General features: G+C 46.8%; 1 protein-coding gene across 2 annotated transcripts in view; it reads right to left on the bottom strand.

Annotated features, from left to right (window-relative positions):
- The window catches only part of Ptpru (protein tyrosine phosphatase receptor type U), a 67666-nt gene that overhangs the window by 33559 nt on the left and 10582 nt on the right, over positions 1-23525 (bottom strand). For both annotated transcript variants that reach the window (XM_048350698.1, XM_048350699.1), the window contains exons 2-11: positions 18769-18900; positions 16522-16793; positions 16015-16096; positions 15802-15917; positions 15426-15600; positions 14833-15126; positions 3742-4050; positions 1007-1116; positions 532-733; positions 74-176 (exon numbers count right to left, since the gene is read on the bottom strand). In XM_048350698.1, coding sequence (XP_048206655.1) covers positions 74-176; positions 532-733; positions 1007-1116; positions 3742-4050; positions 14833-15126; positions 15426-15600; positions 15802-15917; positions 16015-16096; positions 16522-16793; positions 18769-18900 — 1795 coding nt within the window. The remainder of the gene's footprint in view (positions 1-73; positions 177-531; positions 734-1006; positions 1117-3741; positions 4051-14832; positions 15127-15425; positions 15601-15801; positions 15918-16014; positions 16097-16521; positions 16794-18768; positions 18901-23525) is intronic.

Genomic DNA, 23525 nt, shown 5'->3' with positions numbered 1-23525 from the left:
AGGGCAGCAAGGAAGCTGGTCTGGGGTGGGGCTCTGGGTCAGAGAAGGGGCCTCTCCATGCAGGCCTTCCCACCTGATGGGTGCACCTCGGCCCTGGGCCGGCCTCAGAAGCACGGTGATGGTGTTCTCTGACTCGCCCAGGGGTGACGGCATGTCGGCATAATCAAAGCTGGGAGCTAGGGAAGGACACAGGAACACAGCTTGGAGCCTAGCCATTCCCGCCCCATCCATCTCCATCCTCAGTCCTCTCTGGGGCCATAGCATCCTTGTTCCCTCTGACCCAAACTTCCCTGACTCTGGACCTTGGGCACTGACCTCTGACCTCAACCCTAGATTCCAACAACCATAGTCTCCTGACCCCTCGGGTGCAATCCTCCCTAATCCCTGACATCAACCCCCAAACTGACCTTTACCTCAGCAAAGGTCCTATGTAACAACCCTCAGGATGCCCCCACTCCCCTCCCCTAGTGCTCCAGGTACCTTGGGATTGATCTCCTCTACAGAGGCTGGGCCAGAGCCAGACAAGCTCACCTGAAATGTTGGTGGTGATCTCAGTGAGGGCTGCCTGGCCAAATCCCTTGCCAGTGCGAGCTCGCACAGAGAACAGGTAGGTGGTACCAGGGTGTAGGTTGGAGAACACGTGGTAGGTCTCATTGCGAAGCTTGGAAATGGTGCGTCGTGGGCCTGGCACATTCACTGCTGGGTCTGAGGACTCAATGCTCTGATAGCTGATCTGAGGGTAGGATGGACAGTGAAGTGGAACAAGAACAGAGATGGGCAGCCTTGATCCAACAGCCTGACATCTGCCATGTTCCAGGGAAGCTAGGGATGCACTGGGTAGAGAGACCCAGCAGGACTGTGGGCTCCCTTCCAGCCAGGCTTCTAGGCATTTTACCACTTCTTCCTGTCCAAAACCCACAGGTCACAGACCCTAGTCATAGTAGAAGGAACCAAGATGCCCACCTCATCCTCCCACCTACACCTCCCACCTGGGGCCCCTTTTCACCTCATACTGAGTTATAAGGCCGTTGGGTTCCTGGGGCTCCTCCCACTTGAGGAAGATCATGTCCTCCAGGGGAGTGAAAGTCAAGGACTCGGCTGCAATCCCACCAGGTACTGTGAGGGGAAGAGGCCAAGGCAGAGGAAAGTGGGCTTTGGCTCCAAATACCATGGTTCTCATCCCAGCCTTGCCACTTCCTAGCTGGATCACTTGTACTACTCAACCTGTCTGAGACTCAGTTCCCTCAGCTGTGAATTGAGGATGACGTAGCCCCTCCCTCGCTGCCTAAATGATGGTGTGCATAAAGCCTCAAGGCACCCATCTGCAATGTCTCATAGTCTGCTTGTTCCTGAATCCTCCAAAAGGGCAACTAAATTTGCACTGCTGTGCAGGTGGCATTCATCCAAGGACAATGTTTGAAGTCTCCTATTTGGATCCAGTTGATTGTTATAAAAAAAAAAAATAGAGAGATTTTCTAGAGAAGTGAAAACCATTACATTAGGGTACTGGGATTGTGGGTAGAGATGTTTTCCTGTCTGAAAGTGTCTAATTACATAAACAATATGCTCAGTGATAAAATCTAAACAAGCATAAAAGAAAATTAATGGCTCCTACAACTGCACAATCCAAATATAAATACTGTTAACATTTTAGCGTGAATGCTTTGAGGATGGCTTGGGTTTGATTTTAATGCATACTCTTGTGTGTGTAGGTGTGAGTGGGGCCACACACAGACCTACACACACCTACCCACCAGTGTTGAGGCTTAAATTCAGGGCCTGAGCACTGTCTTTTGGCTTTTTCACTCAAGACTGGTGCTCTACCACTTGAGCCATAGCTCCACTTCTGGCTTTTTGATGGTTAATTGGAAGTAAGAGTCTCATGGATATTCCTGCCTAGGTGGGCTCTGAAACTTGATCCTCAGATCTCAATTTCCTGAGTAACTAGGATTACAGGTGTGAGCCACTGGTGTCAACTTAATGCATACTCTTTACAACAGGCTTAGCAAGGATTTCACTTAAGAAGAAAACAGTCTCTGATAGAAAAATACCTTGACAAATCACTTTGGGGAAATGGAAGTCCTCTACAAGGACAGCATGTGCAAGGCAAGAAGAAGAAAGAAGAAAAAGGAGGAGGAAGTAGAGGAGAAGGAAGAGGAGGAGGAGGTGAAAGGAGGAGGGGGAAAGGGAGAGGAAGTGGGAGAGGGAGTAGAAAGGAGGGGGAGGAAGAGAAAGAGAGGGAGGGGGAGGAAAACAATTCTAAATAACTCTAGTCAAAGAAAAATTATAACAAATTAGAAAAAATTCTTAATTGAATGATACTGAAGATAAGAAGACTGGGGATATAGCTCAGTGGTAGAACTTCTGCTGAGCATGCACAAGACATTAAGTTTAACCCCTAACACTGAACTACACAAACATTTATGGGACACAGCTAAAGTAGGGCTTAAATGTATACTAGTAACTTTAAATACAAGTTTTAAAAGCCAGGATGTGGTGGTGTACACATGTAGTCCCAGAACATCTGAAACTTCAGAAGATCAAATACCAGGCCAGCCTGGGCTGCATAAAACCCTGTCCTGAAAAACAGAGAGCTGGGGGAGAAAGAAAGAAAGAAAGAAAGAAAGAAAGAAAGAAAGAAAGAAAGAAAGAAAGAGGGGGGAAAGGGGGAGGAAGGGAGGGAGGAGAAAGAGAGGGAAGGGAGGAAGTGATGGAGAAAGGATCCAAATTAATGGTCTAGGATTCCATTCTGAAAAGGACAGCAAAACCAAATTCAAAGAAAGTATAAAAAATGAAATGGGGGAAGGGAGGGAATTGGGGAGGAGAGAAGGTGGGAGAAAAATGAGAGAGGTGATGGGCTGGGGATATAGCCTAGTGGCAAGAGTGCCTGCCTCGAATACACGAGGCCCTAGGTTCGGTTCCCCAGCACCACATATACAGAAAACGGCCAGAAGCAGCGCTGTGGCTCAAGTGGCAGAGTGCTAGCCTTGAGCGGGAAGAAGCCAGGGACAGTGCTCAGGCCCTGAGTCCAAGGCCCAGGACTGGCCAAAAAAAAAAAAAAAAAAAATGAGAGAGGTGGTAGCAAGTTTGATAAGAAATGTACTCATTGCCTTGCGTATGAAACAGTAACCCTTCTGTACATCACTTTGACAAGAAATTAATTTTTTAAAATGAAATGATTATCAGAAAACAAATAAACAATTTTAAAAATTAATGAAACCAAAAGTTAGGCTCATTGGAAAAACTAATAAAACATATATATCTTCAGCAAGAACAAACAGAAAAAATACAAATTCTCAATATCAGGAATGAAAATAGGAAATCATTTTAGATCCTACAGACACAAGATGAATATGAGAATATTATCAACAGGCTTATGTGGATAAAGTTAAGTAGAATGAAAATTCCTGTTTTATCTTTTTAGACACAAAACAAAACACACCAAACTTGACACAGGAATAGAGAATCTGAATATTCCTGTGTCTAACTGTTATTAAAAATCCTTGCTCCACAGAAAACTTCAGACCTAAAAAGCCTCACTGCTGAATTCTTCTAAACACATGCAGAAGAAACTATACCAGCCCAACCCAACAAATATTAGTCTAGTCTTGCAGGAAATGAAGATTAACTATCATTGCTTTGTTGTTGGGTAGTTGGTTTGATCCTAAACGAAAATCCCCCATGTAACTTTTAGTCTCAGAATTGGCAGTAGGTGCCTGGGAATGAGGCTAGCACTCTTACCATCTTCGTCAGTCTGAAAGGTGACCTCCTTCCCCTCCTTTCGCCCCTCAGGGTTTGTGAGGACCAGGCGCACATGAACACTGCGGTAGGGCTGCAGGTTCTTGATGGTATAACGGCTAGCACCCCGCTCCATCTTCACGCACTCTCGGATGGTCTGGTTGTGGCTGCTGCCCGGGATATAGTGATAGCAAAGGGACACAGTGTAGGTGTGGCACCGTGTCACATTGTAACCTAGTGGTTCCCACTGCAGGGTCAGCTGACGAGCCTGGATCTCAGCAAAAGCCAGGCCTTTGGGGGCCCTCATGGGCTCTGAGGAAGCAGAGAGAAAATGGGAATGAAGGAAAAGAGAAGGGAGAGGGAGAGAGAATCAATCAGTTGCCAGAACTCCTCCTGCTGCTCCCAGGAGTTCACAGGACTCTCCTGGAAGTGACCACATGTGAATCCTGCTCTACCAACTGTAACTGGCAATCACCATGTTACTTTACCCACTCTGAACCTAGTTTCCTTGAAGGCAAAGTGGAAAAATTGATAGGCTCTACCTCATGGAATCATTGTGATGTTTAAGGCAATATATCTAATGCACAATAAGCCCTCAAAAATGTTAGCTATTGCCAGACATGATGGCACATAGCTGCAATCTCACCACTCAGAAGACTCATGGTAAAACACAACAGCAACAAAACGATATGCAATTGGCTTTTTGGAGACAACGTCTTTCCATATAGCCTCAGCTAGACTTCATCTCCTAATCCTCCTGCCATAGCCCCACCCCAAACACACAAACACATACACACACATGCATACGCCAAGTGCTAGAATTACAGGCATACACTAATCACTAATGTGCCAGGGTAAATCATTTTTAACAACACAATGTACAGAATGGGAGAAAAATCTTTGCCAGCTAATCAATACTGCTATTTAATTTTTTGAACACTTTGAACATTCTGGATTCAGAATATTCAAAAGAATAAATGGGCAAATGAACTGAACAGACAATTCTCAGAAGTACAACTAGCTAACAGATACATGAACAAATATTCAACATCCTTCAGTCATAAAGAAAAGGTAACTCAAAGCTACACTAAGATTCCACCTCACCCCAGTCAGAACACAAACAATACTGATGAGGGTTCTGAGGGGAAAGGACACCTTATACACTGTTGGTGGAAATGTAAACTTATACAACCACTATAGAAATCAGTATGAAGATTCCTGAAAAAAAAATACCTTAACTAAAAATAGAACACCCTTATGACCCTAACATACATACATTGGGCATATGTCTGAAGGAGATTACATCAATATACAGAAGAGAAACTTGGACATTCATGTTTACTATAGAACTATTCACAATTGCCTAATGGTGAAATCAGCCCAGGTTGCCAACAAATGATGAGTGGATAAAGAGAATATGGTATATATACATATCATGAAATATTACTCAGCCATAAAGAAAAAGAAGATTATGACATTTTCAGGAAAATAGATGTAACTGGTGACTGTCATATTGAGCTAGAGAAGCCAAGTTCAGAAAGCCAAATACTGTATGTTTGCACTCATTTGTGGAATACAGACCTGAAATGATGATGATGACAATGATAATATATAAAATATGATCATGAAGACAATGTAATGAACCCAGGAAACACTGTTTGAAAAGGAGGGAAGAAGCATTTGTCCAGCATTTTTCTAGAGGCAGGTATAGAAATATAGTGGAGGGGGTAAACTTTTTCAGAATGTACTCTTCTCGTCTGTGGAACTACAGTAAAACTGTCTTGTATTATAAACATATGCTAATTCAAAAATAAAATAATTATTTTTAAAGCACCATTTACCTCCTAATTGAAGATCATCCTAAACTACATTGAGCTGGTCCAAATCAACCTGTTGCTGTATTTTTCTTAGCATTGGTTCTTTATTTTTTTAATATATGTAATTATTTTAATGTATTTCCATAAAATTACAAATCCCAAGGGAAACTTTACAACACAGTAGAAGAGAGAACAAATTCTTGTAGTATAAGGCTTTATAAGCTACATATACCAAATTTTCTCAACAAAGATTTAGAAACCCGATCTGTTCCATAACTTGTCACCTGAATCCCAAATACACAACTATCTTTTGGGCTGATGGATAGCATTGGTTCTTATTAAAGACTTAAACTGCTGAGTACCAGTGGCTCACACTTGTAATTCTAGCTACTCAGGAGGCTGAGATCTGAGGATCACAGTTCAAAGCCAGCCTGGGCAGGAAAAGTCCATGAGACTCTTATCCAATTAACCACCAGAAAACCAAAGTGGCACTGTGGCTCAAGTGGCAAAGCACTAGCCTTGAGCTGAAGAGCTTAGAGACAGTGCCCAGGCCCACAGTTCAAGCCCTAGGACTGACAAAAAAAAAAAAAGAAAGAAAGAAAGAAAGAAAGAAAGAAACTTACTGTAAAAAAAAAAAATCTTATAGTTATACATACAGAAACTAGAGCAAATAATAGCCAGTTACATACAATTATACATATAGAAACCAGGAGAAATAATGCCCAAAGTTAATTATGCCAGAGAATGATTAGGAAACAGAACCAGAAATGTATACTATTATGTTCTAGGTGGGAGTCTAAAGACAAGATTCACATTCAGTGGTGAGTTTCCTAGCTGCTAAAACAAAAGGGGAAACAAGGTGATAAAAATGGCTGTTACTATTCGAAGGGCTTGGGATGGATCAAGCATTTTTCTAGAAGCTTTAAAATTCTTTGTCGCCTTTAAAAAATTCTCACTGTAATCTAATGAGACAGGTATTATTAATAGTCCTATCTGTAGTACAGATGTGAGACTAGCAAAACAGAGATTAAGTAACTTGAATAAAGTCATACAGACAGTAAGTGGTGAAACTGAGTGCCAATTTGAGCAGGCTGGTTCCAGAACTCATACTCTAATCACTGTTCTTCTCTTCCAACTTCATGAGAAATTTATTGTCAAAAAACATCATACTCATGCATCAGGAGGAAGATAGCTACAAGGGGCAAGCAAGCTATGCCACAGTCCCTCATGACTCCAGGGGGCCTGAAAGTTTCCCTGTTCTTTGTTTTGTTTCTGTGCTGGCACTGGGACTTGAACTCAAGGTCTTGGCACTGTCCCTGAGCATTTTTTGCTCAAGTTTAGTGCTCTTCCACCTGCACCACAGCTCTACTTCTGGCTTTGGGGTGTTTAATTGGAGATAAGAGTCTCACATTGGGCTGGGGATATAGCCTAGTGGCAAGAGTGCCTGCCTCGGATACACGAGGCCCTAGGTTCGATTCCCCAGCACCACATATACAGAAAACGGCCAGAAGCGGTGCTGTGGCTCAAGTGGCAGAGTGCTAGCCTTGAGCTGGAAGAAGCCAGGGACAGTGCTCAGGCCCTGAGTCCAAGGCCCAGGACTGGCCAAAAAAAAAAAAAAAAAAAAGAGTCTCACAAACTTTCCTGCCCTGGCTGGCTTCGAAGTTTATCCCTCAGATCTCATCCTCCTGAGTAGCTAGGATTATAGGTGTGGGCCACTGGTAGCCGGTTAAAGACACCATTCTTATGTGTTTGGAGTGGAGGGGCAGGTTTTGTGTGTGCTCACTTGACATCCTGCTCAAATGTCTTGCTTAGTTTACTGCTCTCAGGTTCTGGTCTAGGCCAGCTCATGTGCCCCACCCTAGAGTGTCTACAGAAGCTAACCATCACTTGTTTTGCTTTGTTTTCTGAGGCAGGGCTTCGCCATGCAGCCAGACTCTCCATCCTCCTGCCTCAGCTCCTGAATGTTGGGATCAAAGGCATGTACCACCAAACCCAGCTAGGTGCCTGCTTTGTTTGTATTATTGAGAATGGATCTCAGTCCCATACCGCTTTTACAGTATCTCTGCCCTGGGAATGTCAGCATAGTCTTTCCCACCCTTGACCTTGGTGGAAGCATCAGTTTCCTCATCCTCCTGTAGGATTTAGGGAAGAGAATGGAGGCTGAAGGCACACTGGTATGGCAGGTTAGGGGGAGTCCCTGATAAATGAGCATGCATGTGCCTCATTTCATGGAGACAGCTATCCCTCAGCTCCTGGCAGCCACCACTGTGTAGAACTCCAGGCTTATGGTGCCAGAACCTCTCAGTTTTCAAAAGAGCCAGAAATTCAGATTTTTATGGGAAAGCTTTAGATTTCTAAACACTGGCAACCTGCTGGCTTTTCTTCAAAGTGCCCCGGAGGATCCAAGATAGCAACTCCTGACTTGAAGGGCCCAGTTGCCTTGTATGGGCATCTCACTGTCCATAGCTGTGTTATGCAGCACCTACCAGCTAGTTCGGGGGGTCTTGGAGAAGAAGGCTGACTTCCCTCTCCCGCCCTCCCTGAGCGAATCCCTAGATCTGAACAGATTCATGGCTCAAACACGGTATTGACTACAGACTGATATGTTGATTGAAGGGTGTGAATCCATGAGACTCTCTGCTTCCAAAAGCCATCTGGTACCCAGGCGCTCTCTACAGCTGCCAACACACACTGGCAAAGCAAAGCTTGGGAACAGCAAAGAGCCTTCCCTCTGAATTCCACAGAGTCATGGGCCACTGAGAGATCAGAGGTCAGATCACACATTAAAGTAAGGAGGGCAATGGTTAACATCTGTTATATCAGCCCAAACCAAGTTGATTTTAATAATGTTAATGAGGACGCAAAAGCTCTGGAACATTGTACTGTGGGTTGTGGGAGGAGCTGTGGGCTGGGGTGAAGTGCCTTGGAGTTCACATCACTCTCCACCCCTCACAGGGCTGTAACCTGAAGCAGATTACAATGTCTCTAGAACACTGACATCAAGCTATGAGTTGGTGGCTCATGGTTATAAACCTAGCTAACTCAAGAGGCTATGGAGGGCTGGGAATATGGCCTAGTGGCAAGAGTGCTTGCCTCGTATACGTGAAGCCCTGGGTTCAATTCCTCAGCACCACATATATAGAAAACAGCCAGAAGTGGCGCTGTGGCTCAAGTGGCAGAGTGCTAGCCTTGAGCAAAAAGAAGCCAAGGACAGTGCTCAGGCCCTGAGTTCAAGCCCCAGGACTGGCAAAAAAAAAAAAGGCTATGGAGATCATGGCTCAAAACCAGCCCAGACAGAAAGGTCTGTATGACTCTTATGTCCAAATAACCAGTCAAAAGACATAAGTAGAACTGTGGCTCAAGTAGCAGAGCATAAGCTTTGAACAAAAAAAGTCAAACAAGAATATTATACTCTGAGTTTAAGACCCAGTACCAGTGTGTGCGTAAACACACACACACACACACACACACACACACACACACACACACACACACATAAACAAAGAATGCTTTGACATTTGCTTCCTGGACTGCTAGATGGAAATAGTAACATGTACTTTTAAAGAGCAAATATGAGATTCAGATGAGACAATATGAGCCAAACTATCCATCTTCTAGTGCTTAATAAACACATGTGCAATAACACAAGATACTAGCAGTATAAATTAGCAAACCTATGTTTTAAAGCAACAGTATGTCAGTCAAAGGTCTTTCTTCTGATTATCCATGCTAAATAACATAATTCAAGAGAAAAAAATAAGCTGGGCACCAGTAGCTCACACCTAGCTACTCAGGAGACACACACATTAATTCAAGAGAGAAAAATGAGAACTATGAGCACTAATATTTTTCATTGTGGTATGCTTTATAATAACAGAAATCTGGAAACAATCAGTCCTGCAAGCCAGGGACACTCAATCGACTTCACAGGCAATAAATGCCATAATTAAGACAGCCCAGCACATGCCACAGCACCAGGAAATGAGGCAGAAATCTGAGTGCTTTCTATGTGTGTAAAAATGTGCACTGCACACATATAGGCAGAGTTGAACAAGGCAGAAAAATTAAAACAGCTGTTGGACTGGGATGGCGAGATTTAGAGTGTTTCTATAAGCCTTTTACTGATGTCGTATTATTGTTTTCACAGTAAATAACAGAGTGGGAGGGGAGTTGTGGGGAGTTGTGGAGGAGATGACAACACAGCTGGCCGAGGCAACTGAGCAAGGAGCAGGCGGCTGTGTCCACAAAGAGGAGAACATAATTAAGGCGGCCAGGATGAAGTGTGTCTACCTGCCTGGCCCTTGGGCCAGCCCTCCCCTGGCCAGCCGAGGTAGTATTTATTGGTTCCTAGCATAAAGTAGGGGCTCAGTCCATGACATTGGCTGCTGCTGTTGCTGCTGTTAAAAGCACTCAATTGTAAATCAAGAATTTCCAGCTTTACTTCTGGCTCTGCTTGTGGATTCCCTGTGTTGATATGGGCAAGCAACTAAACCTCTAAATCTCAGGTTACTCATCCGTAAAGAGGGAATAATCAAAATCTGTCACCATGAAACCTAGATTCTTGATCTACCACTTGATCACAGACAAGGCCCCTCTCTGGGTCTGTATCACCAGACGCACACTAATAGGAATGCCCTGGAGATTTTCTACAAAGCCCCAAAGCTCTGGGGGTTTTTTGGTTGTTGTTTTTTTTAATGCTGATACTGAGATTTAACTCATCAGAGCCTGTGCTCCCACTTGACTTTTTCTCTCAAGGCTGGTGCTCTACCACTTGAGCCACATTCCCTACTTCTGGCTTTTTTGCTGGTTAATTGGAGGTAAGAATCTCACAGACTTTTTTCTGCCTGAGCTGACTTCTAATTGTGGCTCTCAGATCTCAGCCTCTGTGGAGCTGGGATAACAGGTATGAGACACCAAAACCCAGGTGATTTCTTTTATTCTAAGTGGCAGACCAGAGGCACCTTGGAAAGTAATCATGACTGCTGGCATTTACAGAGTGCTTGCCATGGGCTCTACACTGTATTTATGTGCTTTAAATGCATGTGATTGCCCATGATTAACCCAAGACATGGGAAGGGCCTGAGGTTGAGGCTCCACACCTCTCTACACATAAACCCACTCCCTAAAAATCCTACAGACCAAATCAGGGGTCTTCAACTTGAGGACTATTGACATTTTGGACTGAATAATTCTTTGTGAATGAGGGATTGACTGTGCCATGAGGATGTTTATCAGTCCCCTGGATTCCACCAAGGCCCAGTTGTAACAACCACCATGTCTCCAGACACTGCAAAAAAGTATCTTAGGAGATAAAAGCACCCTGTGAAGAATCACTAGCGTGAAAGATCTCCCCCAATCTCCCGGCTTTAAATGCCATCCACCCATCTCCACAATGAAGCCTCTGAGATTTATACCTGCAGCCTGAACTCTTCCCAGAAGCCCACTCTCATATATCCAACTGTCTGATGGATAGTGCCACCCGACTGTCTAATGGTATCTCAAAGCCAACATCTCCAGCACAGTGCTTCTGATCTATGACACCCGTCACACCACCTCCTGCACAGTCTGCTCCTTGGCAGTAAGTGACAGCTCCGTCCCACCAGCTGCTCAAGCAAAACACCTTGGAGCATCCTGGACTTGTCGTTATTTCTCACTTCCTTTTCCACAGTCAATTCATCAGCTAATGCTGGAGGCTCTAGCTTCAAAACAAACCAGAATGCAACCAACTTTTCACCACTGCTGACTGTCAGTTGCACTCTGCTCTCAACTGCCATCATCTCCAGGATGGATCACTGCAGGGGACTCCTCCCTGGTCTCCCTCTGGTACCTCTGTCCACAAAAAGGCCCAGATGGACCTTCTGTTTGTTTGTTTGGTTTTTGCCAGTCCTGGGGCTTGGACTCGGGGCCTGAGCACTGTCCCTGGCTTCTTTTTGCTCAAGGCTAGCATTCTACCACTTGAGCCATAACACCACTTCTGGCCTTTCCTGTTTATGTGGTGCTGAAGAATCGAACCCAGGGCTTCATGCATGCTAGGCAAGCACTCTACCACTAAGCCACATCCCCAGCCCCGGGTAGACCTTCTGAACACAAGTAGTCCATGTCCACTCCTGCTCTCCAGGCCCTACCACGGCTCCCAGCTCACTTGCCTGAGTGCTACAGCCCCAGTTTCACTTCCAGTTCCCTTTCTGCAATCTCCCCTCAGCCATGAAAGCCAATTACCTACAATTCTGTCTATAACTTGATGCTCTAGCCTCCCAAGTCTTTGCACTCCTTCTGGCCTGTCTGCCTATAATATTCCCTCCCTCAGCACTAACTACATACTCATACATGCATGTGTATACACACACACACACGCACACGCATGACCTGGCTCTGTCCTTCACCTCTTTCTCTGCTCAAATGTCAACTTCTTAGAAAGCCAATCCCTTGATCCTTTTTCAAACAACAACCCTCATCCCCATCCATACCCCACTGTACCCTTCCTGGAGTTATTCCTCCCAGCACTACAGCCATCTGACAAACAATCCATGCCACTTGTTTACTTATCTATCATCTGTCTCCTCTGACAGCACATGCACTCCTGGCAGTGTCATGAGGCCCTCATTTACTGGTGGACTTTGTCTTCATCTCACTCCCAACATCCCTAGCAGCTGCAACAGTACCCAACACATGACAGATGCTCAGTACACTGAGCTGCAGGAATCTCCCAACTAACACTCTGTTGGTTATAATAAGATTCTCATTACTCCCATTTTATAAAGTGAAGTTCAGAGAGGTTCAGTAATAAGATGTAGACCCTTCTGCCAGAAGGCAATCCCCATAGGGACTGACCCACCTCCCAAAGGTCTCCCAAAGCCTGGCATAGAACAGGATTTTAGACAGTTCAAAAATCCAGACCCCTCAGAATGCTCAAAATAAAAAATAATGACAACGTTAGATGGTGACAGGGATAAAGAAAACTAGATGATTCATACACTGAGGTAAACATGTAAAACTATACAACCACTCTACAGTTTCTTATTAAAAAGAAATGAAACGTGAAATGATCATACAATTCTTCAATGGCACACTTAGCTATTTCCCCCAGAAAAATGAAAAATTAACATTCATACAAAAAAACTATACATGGGGCTGGGGATATGGCCTAGTGGCAAGAGTGCCTGCCTCGGATACACGAGGCCCTAGGTTCGATTCCCCAGCACCACATATACAGAAAACGGCCAGAAGTGGCACTGTGGCTCAAGTGGCAGAGTGCTAGCCTTGAGCAGGAAGAAGCCAGGGACAGTGCTCAGGCCCTGAGTCCAAGGCCCAGGACTGGCAAAAAAAAAAAAAAAAAAAAAAAAAAAAACTATACATGAATACACATAGGCTTTACCTAATTGGCCAAAAAACAACCTGTCCAGATGTCCTTCAACAGATGAACGGTTAAATCAACTGTGGTGTCTGCATACCATGTAATATTACTTAGCAATCACAAAGGAATGAGAAAATATGTAAATGACCAGTAAGCATATGAAAAACTGTTCTATATTATTAGGTATCAGAGAATTGCATGTCATAAACACAATGAGGCCTGCCTCAATAGCTCACACTTGTAATCCTTGCTATTTAGGAGGCAGAGATCAGAAAAATCATGGCTCGAGGCCAGCTTGGGCAAAAGGTTAGTGAGACCTTCATTTCAACAAATAATTTAGACATGATAAAGCAGGTCTGTGATCTTAACTATGGGGAGGCATAGTTACAAGGATATTACTGGCCTGAAGTCAGCCTCTGGTTTAAAAAGAAAACCTCAGGACTAACTCTAAAAAGAATTAAAGCAGGCCCAACTCCAGTGGCTCACACCTTTAATTCTAGTGACTCAGGAGGGTGAGAACTGAGGATCACCATTCGAAGCCAGCTTGGGCAAAAAAAAAAGTCCCCATGAGATTCTTATCTCCAATTAACCACTCAAAAACCAGAAGTGAAGCTGTGGCTCAAAGTGGTAGAGTGCCAGACTTTAGCAAAAGAGCTCAGGGACAGGGCTAGGAATATGGCTTAGCAAAAAAAAAAAGCTCAGGGAAAGTGCCTAGTGCCTAGACCCTGAGTTCAAGTCCCACACCGACCAAAAAAAAAAAAAAAAAAGAAAGAAAGAAAGAGGAAATGGCCTGCCTAGAAAATATGATAAATTGTATAGAAGTAAACATAACACACAGAGATACAAAATGTGCACAAGTGTACAAGCAAAAGTGGGTCAGTCTAAGTAAAATCTGTTTTGTTAATGTCAGTATATTCTGCATACTATATTATATGGATTTTCAAAATGATGCCTTTTCAGAAAGCAGGATAAAGAGTGTAAGGAATGGGGTAGGAGGGGTAGCTCAGCAGTAAAACACCTGCCTCGTGAGTGTAAGCCCCCCAGCCCACCAAAAGAAAAGAGTATAAGTAATCTCTGCACTTTTCTTACAACTCCATATAGATCTCCGCTTGTGGAGCATTCCCATGAAAACAACAACAAACAGAGATCACAAAGAACAATGCTCTACTCTCAATTTTTCTTCTTGTTAAAAAGTCTCCTCTGGTACAGGTGAACCACAAATCCTAACAGCTATTATTACTTCACCCTTCTTTTCTTTTTTTTTTTTTTTTTTTTTTTTTTTTGGCCAGTCCTGGGCTTTGGACTCAGGGCCTGAGCACTGTCCCTGGCTTGTTTTTGCTCAAGGCTAGCATTCTGCCACTTGAGCCACAGCGCCACTTCTGGCCATTTTCTGTATATGTGGTGCTGGGGAATTGAACCTAGGACCTCCTGTATACGAGGCAAGCACTCTTGCCACTAAGCCATATCCCCAGCCCTACTTCACTCTTCTTAAGAAAGAGCAGACCTCAGGTTTAATGTCAAGCCAAGAAGGGTCTAGAGTTGTTTACTTTATCAAGATTATTATATAAAGTATTAAGAACACAAATTCTGAAGACTTCCAGCTCAGAGTTCTAATTTGATCCCTGTACTTAATAGCTGTGTGTTCTTTGCCCAGTCACTTAACATCTCTGCTTCTCAAACAGCTCATCAGTAGAATGAGTATAACAACAGTGCCTTACCTTTAAATCAATAAATGTATATGCAAATACATGTTTAAGCATTTGACACAACCTAAAGCTTTACTGTAATATAGACCTAGAGGGAAAATGTTATAAGCATGGACCCCACTACAACTCAGAACATACCCTTCCTCCCCGCCACTGCCCTGAACCCATACCAAGTGTCCAAACCAGGACTCCACCAGCAGGTAGCAGCTGCACTCACCTGCACACTTGGTGCGGCTAAGGAGCGGTGGCCCTGGGCGGCCGGTGCCACCATCCCCTGGGCGTGTGAGCAGCACACTGATCTCATACTCGGTGTCGGGGTCCAGGTGCCACAGCTTGTAGGTCTGCAGGTTGACCGCGTGCACCTCAGCCCACGGGCCGCGCGTCATGCGGTACTCGATCTCCTTGCGAACAATGGGCCCATCGCCGATGATGGAATTAGTGTTAAGCTGGATGATGAGGTAGGTGGGGCCTGCTCGCAGCAGCTGTGGGGGCGCGATGGGAGTCGGGGGCTCTGCCAGGAGATGAAGGGGAGAGGTGAAGTCGATAGACGCCAGTGCCTCCATGAGATCCCAGGCCTCTAACTGCATCGCACCGTATCTCCACCCTCAAGACCCTCACGCTGCTCCCACACCCTCGACTAGACCTGCTCCAGAACTCTGAGCAGACCCACCAATTCTGATAAATACCCAGAGCTACATGCAGCTGGTCCCACCCACTCCTCCGGCCACGCCCCATCCAGCTCAGACTCCGCCCCGTCCCTGCCAGGCCCCGCCTCCTGTCACGCCCCTCCGCCAGTGCCGGAGCGCCGACCCTTGACGATGAGCTCAGCGAAGTTGGAGACACCTGCCCCGCGCGGGGCCTGGGACACGCAACGGTACAGGTCCTGCTCGGCGCGGCCCACGTCGGCCAGCGGGAAAGTGGCCAGGAAGCGCCGGTGGCTGATGTGCCGCACACTGGCTGCAGGCACCAGCACCCCGCTCTGCCTCTGCGGGAGAAGAGAGGTGGCAGGGTCAGGGCCGGAGAAGCTGGAACCCCCAAATAAGAGCCTGGTCTGATTGGGGGCCTCACAAAGTCAGAACACAGTCTAGAGGTGCTCATAAGACTCAGAGGCCTGGAAGGAAGCCAGTGCCTCAGAGAAGCTACAGACACGTCTCCAACCTTGGCCAAGGTCTGCAGTCCTGCTCACCTGCAGGAAGAAGTGCTCTGCCTCAGCTGCTCGGCCTGCCGCCATGCACTGAAACGATGCATTCTGGCCTGCGTTGACCTCCACATCACCCAAGCGGGAGAAGTGGGGGGCCTTTGCTGTGGGAAGAGACCTTGTAGCATGAACTGGGCCTGATCCGTGAGCCCTCCATGCTCACCCCTCACCCCGCTACCCACCCCGTGGGTTGACTCTCACCACAGGGATAGCTGAGAAGCAGAATGTCATCTAGGCCCATGTAGCCCCTGTGGTCTGTAGAGATGAGAGCCTCAAACAGCACCTGAAGAAGGCAGATGGGGAAAGGTCCTGTCACACCAATCTCCCTGCAGTCCCACTGGGCATGTGTCCACAAGATTCCCAAATTCCTCAGACAACAGAGGTTAGCCCAACTCACACTGACCCTCCCACCAACCAGCTGCTTCATGGGTGAGATGTCAACAGGCAACAAGATCAATATCAAAGCCAAATGTTCTATCCCTGGATAATTACTTTTAAACAGCAAAACCCTTCCTAGTTCATCCCTGATCTCAGCCATAAGCTATTAACAAAGACCTCTGCTGCAGAACCTGGACTTGCCCCAGTATAACTCACATCTTGACCACAGATCGATTCCTGATGCCCAGTACAGACTAATTCCAATCTAGTTTAACATCAAAGAACCATCCCTCTGCCCTCACCCCCAACCTCAAACCGACTACAGCCCACCTGGTATTCATTGGGCCAGAAGGTACTGACAGCCAACTCAGCCTGGTGCCACTGATGGCCATGGGATCCAGTCATATTCCAGACGGCACTGCCCAGGGGACCCCCGTTAACACGCACATAGACACCCAGGGTGCCCGGGCTGTGCCCATCCCGGCTGTAGAGGAAGTAGCTGAACTGTACACAGTGGGTGTCATTCTCACTCAGGCTCTGGAAGATGACATGGGCCCGCTGGCCTGGGGCATGCTGGGAGGCATTAACCATCAAATAGGCACCTGGAATGAGAGAAGGAAGAGGCAGGAACCCAGGAGACCTTAGGGGAGGGTCAGGTTCACACGGAGAGGTAGAGATAAAACATCCCAAGCTTTTGAACCCACCAAGAATCCAGAATTTGCGACTCTGATCCAAGCTATGTATGACTGACAGAGCAAGTCTCTTCTTCCCTTCCCAATGTCTGCTGGAGCAGCAGAAAACACCTAAACGCAGCTTTTCCAAACCCTGCTAGGGTCCCTCAACCATCCACAGGCCTCAGCTGGAGCCTATGCCCTGCCTAAGACAGTTTTCTCAGTATCTGTGCTGTCCTTGGAGGCTGAGACTAACTAGGTCATTCATCACGGGAGTCAAGAGCCTGACACATGGCAAGCCCTCCCTCTACTGATCCTGTGGGCTTCACTCCTGGCCTCAGATCATTCATAGAGTAGTGTGAGCTCGGTTGCGTCTCCCTCACAGGCACAGAATGCAAGCTCAATGAATGTAGGACAAGTGGAATGAAAGGACTAGCTTCCCTTTCAGCCTCCACCCCAGTCGATAGATTCCAGGGACACAAAAATGCCTGATTTCCAACCTGTAAAAGGCAGCCCAATCTCCTTCCTGGAAATCCAAACTGTGTGCTAGGGGGAAGGAGAAGGGAAGGGATGGGGCCTGATTCCTCAGGATATGGCTGAGGATTGTGGCTCCCCAACACGCCCTCGCCTGGGGAGAAGGCCCAGCAGCAGCGGAGAGGATGCTCACAGATCCCCAGCACCTCTTCCCAGACTTGGCTGCCAGCCAACCCAGGCATATCCAGATCCCTGCTCCAGGACGGCTCCCCAGGGACCCAGCTGCAGCCACTCATTCATCTCTGAGCCAGGAGCCCTGTGAAGTTGTCTCATGGGTAGATCCAGGCAGGGAGGACAAGGGAATTCCAGGTAGCCAGGATCTCCAGACCCACGAGGGACATGGACACTCACTTGGCATATTCCTGCTGCCTCTCTCTCCTCTCCTTGTAACTAACATCTCCAACCTGATGCTGTGTTCCTGCCTCTTCCTCCTGATACCTCTGCCTCTCTCTTCCAGAGTCCCAGTCTTCATCTCTCTTCTGCGTTCATGTACTCCCTTTGTCTCTATGGTGAGTACAAATCTCCCTCCTTCCTTCCCTATACTGAGCACAAGGTGAGGGGTCTATGCTCACCTCTGCCTCCCAGATCTAGCACACACACACACACACACACACACACACACACACACACACACACAACCATTCAAAACAGCTTCTCTCTCCCTTTCCCACTGGGTAGGTAGATCTCTGCCTGACTAAAAGGAGGGGGAAATCACAAGGGGCAGGATTCCAGGAAATAAATCCAAGTCAGCTCTCTTATATCGGAATGTCAACTACGTATGAAGCTACAGCTTGGTCCTGGGAGTCTGCAGGGCCCCTGCCTGGTGGGTACCTTCACAGATCATTCTCACATCAGATACCAGCTATGAGGGCAGAAGGAGGCAGATGAAGGTTGAGGGCTGCTGCAGAGGCCACCTAGCCAGGCAGCCCTGAGGGACCTGTTTCCTACTAGCTGTAAGTCCTGCCTGTGACTGAAAACCTCTGACTCTCACCAGTAGATGCCATCTGTGAGCAGAGCCATGAAGGTCCCAATCCACCACTGTGATAGGGCAGAAGGGAAAGGCCTTTGGGCTGTGCATCCTGGAGTCCACTCAGAAAGCCCCGTTTGGTTCTCACACTGTGTCCAGAGATGCAGACTTTGTCAGGAATGAAGTAGATCATCTAGTCTCCATCTACACCACTTTCAAAGTAAAATGAACCTGACAAGTACAATGAAGAGCCTAGAGAGCTCACATTCAGGGCCATGCATGACTTTACAGAGGTAGAAACCAATGAGGCGCAGAGGGTTTATGTACTATGTCCAAGGTCACACAGCAAGTGAGTAGAACCCCTAGAGGGAGAGGGAAGGGGAATGCTGATGACAGTAGACTCACCATGGGGCAGGTCCGCAGGGGCGCGGGTGCCAGGATGGATCCTCACTTGCTCCCACTGGAAGTCATCATACTGGGCCTGGCTGTACTCACAGGGCACCGCTGGGTCACTCGCCTCCTCAAAGGTGCAGCCAGCTGTAAGTACAAGGTCTGGTTAGCCCAGGCTGAGGCAGGGCGACAACCAGGCAAATTCCACTAGGAGCCTCTAGGTTCCCCCACTGTCCCTCTTACCCAACCCATCCTCTCCTTGCCTTTTCTCTCCTCTCCACTATGCTTTCTCCATGAACAAATGTCTTCCTCCTTTACCTTCTCCTCTCCTAAGGTATCTTCTGTCTCCTCCCAAGATAAGACCTTTCCACATGCCCCCTGCCCCAGTAGGACAGAAACACATACACACACACACACACACACACACACACACACACACACCACAAAACTATAATCATATAATCATCAGACCCTCACAACCATACCTGAGATCAGATTTAGAATTATCCCCATTTCACTTTGAGGCACAAAGAGGAATGACTCTCAGGGTCACATAGTTTGAGTGGCAGATGTGGGATCTGAACCAAGATCTCCTCCCTGCTCCTCAATGTGTTCCCCTCTCTACTGTGCCAGGCACAGTGGGCCTTGTGCCTGGCAAGGGTCATGAGCATCCTAATTCAACCTGACATCTCTTTCAAAGTGACAAGGGGCCACCAACCATCTCATGCTGGTGTGTTGCTAAGTGCTCAGTGCAGTTCCATTTAGGCCTCACCCCCTGAGTCAGGTGCTCCTATAATTCCTACCAGATAGACAGATGTCCAGGGGAGCCCATAACCAACCAAGTTAGCCCTCTGCTTGCAAGAATGCAGTACACCAAGTACAGTTGTGTGGACTGTGTACACAAACAACACGATTTGGAGCCACTAGTAACAGCTTCAATTAGAAGGGGAAGGAGGGGGGACTGGAATAGATGGGAGTCCTGCTGAGGTTTGTGGGAGGGTCTTGCGGGGGTAGGGGAGGAGACAAGGGAGGTTGGCTTTGAATTGCAGTATTTTAAAAAATGATCTCTAGTTATCCAAAGAGGTTTCAGTCTAACAAATCAGTTTATAAATACAATGTATCTTGGTCAATGTCACCCCTCCCATCATCCTCCCCCATCTGTTGATTATTGATTAGCACTAGCTCATCAATGCCTAAACATTGATGTTATTAGTTGTCCCTTAATAAACCTGAGAGCCACTGGTTCAGAAGGAAGCTGCAAGCCGGCCCTGCACTCACTCCCCAACCATAGGGTGGGCCCCACCAGGAGTGCCACCAGGCACTGAGAACCAAGCAAATGCCTGGGCAAGTGGCTAGGGAACAGGCACAATCATGCCAAGTCCTGTCCTGGGTGCCTGCCAGCCTCTAGTGCTTCCTCCATTTGATAGATGATATGAAAAAGACTCAGTATGATGAAAGCAGTTGATTGTGACATGGAATGGACTTGAAATTTAATCTGGACTCTGCCATTTGCCAACTCAGATGACCATGGACAAGTCTCCTCCCTACCATTTGTTGTTTGATGGTTCTGAGGTTTTAACTCAGGGCTTCATGCTTGTTCAACTCGTTTGCTCACAGCTAGTGCTGTACCACTTGAACTATACCTCCAGTCTGACTATTCACTGGTTAGATGGAGAGAGAATCTCTTAGAATTTCCTGTCCTGGCTGGCTTCAAACCACAATCCTCAGATCTTAGCCTCCTAAGTAGCTAGTATTACAGATATGAGCCACCAGCACCTGGCAAACCACCTCTCTTTCCAAGCCTCAGCTTTCCTATCTGGGAGTAGAGGTGTCAGGACTCAGTGTGGTGGTTCATTAGCACAGTGCTAAGCACAGCTAGGCTCAACAGTTCTGACAGTGTGCCACTTGCACCTATGTAAGGAACAGAGGCCAGATTTGAATAAATATAGGACAGATGATTTTTAAAGGTCCACGCTTCCTGCCAGAAAGAAGAAAGGGAGCAAACTGAGCTGCTTCTCAGCTTCTAGAAGAGAGAGAAGGGGAGGAGACAGTAACCAGGAAGTGAGTGTCTCCTGCAGGCATGTAGTGAGTGATGTCCCTCTGAGGAAGCTCTGTGTCTGTTCAGTGGCCTGTCTTCATGTGGCCTGTGGCTACATGAAGGGACACCTAGAAACACAGCCTGCAGAGCCAGACACAAAGGGGCTGGCCTAGACATTGTTGGGAGTCTCCTTTTCCTATCCTTGAGCCCTACCCAAGTGTGAAAAACTGAGATGTAAGCACGAGGCTGCACCAAGGGGGTAGGGTTGTTCTTTGGCTCATGGGCTCTTTCGTTGGCTCTTTATTCTAAAAGTTCCAGTCAGCACTGGACCTATGGCTTGGGGGAGGTAGGTTCTATGATAGAAAAAAGATCCACAATGCACCTCCTAAAGAGGTATGTCAAGAATGGGTATTGAGAGAGGGGACTAGCTCACTTCAGTTTCTCAACAATCACTAAGGCAGAGAGACAACTGGAAAGGAAAGCCTAGGATCTAGAGTCCTGGATGGGGCTCAAGTCTTTTCTGTTCCTTCAAGGGCAACAAAGCCCCAGCCACAAACCCATAGCTCTTACTTATAATCCTAACTACTGAGGAGGCTGAGATCTGAGGACTGTGGTTTGAAGTAGAAAATTCTGTAAAACTCATCTCCAATTAAACACAAAAAGCCAGAAATGTAACTATGGCTCAAGTGGTAGACTGCTATCCATGAACTCAAAAGCTTAAGGACAGCACCCAGGCTCTGAGTTCAAGCCCCAGGACCAGCACAAAAATAAATAAATAAATAAATAAATAAATAAATAAATAGATAGATAGATAGATAGATAGATAGATAGATAAATAAATAGATAAATAAATAAATAAACTAACAAAGCTACTACCCCAGGAACTCTTGCCAGGGCCCTGGTAGGCCAGGAGATGTCAGCTCCTTACCTTCCTCTTGTCCATCCTGAGCCAGGTATCTGGCCTGTTACAACTACCAGACTTTCTCAGACTGATGGCCCTGCTCGGAACAACTTTAGACCATCTCAATCAGAATAACCCCCAAATTGACCCCCAGGCAGACTGACCTCAGCCAAAGTGACTCCCAGTTGATTAGCCTGGCTACCATGATCTCAGTCTCACCCAGAGGTCCCTAAAATGACTTAACACAAAATGGCCACCAGCTGACCTTAACTAGAGAGAGACACTTTGACCTCTACTAAATGATCCCTATATCTGACCACAACCCAGGTGACCACTCAGGCTAATTGACCCATCCACAGTGACCACTAGCCAAAACAGCACCTTCTTCCTGACCTATGACCATCCTAGCCCTGGGTATGAGGCTCCGCTCAACCCCCAAAAGGAGAGCTCCGCTCCCACCTGCTCCCCAGCTCCCACAGGGATGGGAATAGTCTGCTCTCCCAACATTTGGGAAAGAGCCTGGATGCTTCAGGGGCTAGGAGCCCCAAAGCCAGGTCTCAATCCAAATTTTGCTGGGGGCTGGCTTCAAGCTTGGGAAGAACTAAATCTGATTTAGGGTTCAGAGCCAGAGTAGCATCCTGGAATCCCCCTGAACTCCATGGGCAATGACAAGCACGCACCAACACCACCACAAGGGGGCGCCAACTACCTCCACAATGTTCTGTGTGTAGCTAACTTCAGCACATTAGAGACTATTATTTCTATTTTACATTTGGAAACTCCAACTCAGATACATGCAGCTGCTTGCCCAAGGCCACACAGCTTCAGCATGCTGAATCTTAGATTTAGGCCATTTGTCTTTATCCTGGTAAACTAGGCACTAACAAAATAAGGCCTTGATATACTATTGGCCTTGTGTGTTAATTCCATTTTATGCATGCCCTTTCCTTCCAGACTGACATTGTTAGAGGCACAGAGATAATTAAGACTCCACCTTTCCCTCAGGGACCTCCCAATCTGAGAGAACGAGAGAAAATGAAACATAGTAGGGATGGAGGAGGCAAAGAAATAAAGACAAGGAGAAGGGAAAAGTAGGGGAGTGGGGGTGGAATGAACAGAGTTCCTGCAGGAGGCTGCATTTGAACTAAGCCTTCAGGGCTCCCTCCAGTAGAGATGAGTGAGAAGGCATCAAGAGCAGAGGGCAGCCAGAGCAAAAGAAGGCAGTGAAGAGCCCAGAATGGCTGACACACTGGGGAAATGGAGGGGCAGAGGCTGAGGCCCAATCATGGAGGAATTTTAATGCCCCATTTTGAATTGGGGGCCACAGTAAGTGTCTGAGCCGGGGAGTGGCAGGATTCTGATGAGTGATACATCCTATAAGCCATAGTTAGAGCATAAGTGCAAGAGAATCAGAAGGGAGCTGGGGACCATGCCACCAAGGAGTCTGGAGTCAAATGTCAGGATTGGCAAGGAAATAAGGAAAGGGACCTCAAGTCCCCATCCTGGAAACAGACTGTATTTCTCTCACACTCAGAGAAATATACAATACACACACACACACACACACACACACACACACACACACACACGAGCACACACATGTACTCCCTGTCCCCAGCCTAATCTAAGTCCTGAGGACACAGTCTAAATTAAACTGGGAAGAAGGGAAAGATGGGGTCTCTCCTTGGACCCCCATCTCTGTAGAGGCCTCTCTAGGAGGGTGGGCTGAATCAACCCAGGACCCCAATGCTCCCCCAGCCCCAGCTCAAACTGGCCCGGCCACATTCCTCAGCTAATCTGCCCAATCTGGCCTAGGCGGTTGCCCCAGCAACC

The sequence above is a fragment of the Perognathus longimembris genome, chromosome 7, assembly GCF_023159225.1.
Source record: "Perognathus longimembris pacificus isolate PPM17 chromosome 7, ASM2315922v1, whole genome shotgun sequence".
NCBI classification, from domain to species: Eukaryota; Metazoa; Chordata; class Mammalia; order Rodentia; family Heteromyidae; genus Perognathus; species Perognathus longimembris.
The sequence above is the reverse complement of the archived record's forward strand: the minus strand, read 5'-3'. Positions and strand labels throughout refer to the sequence as shown.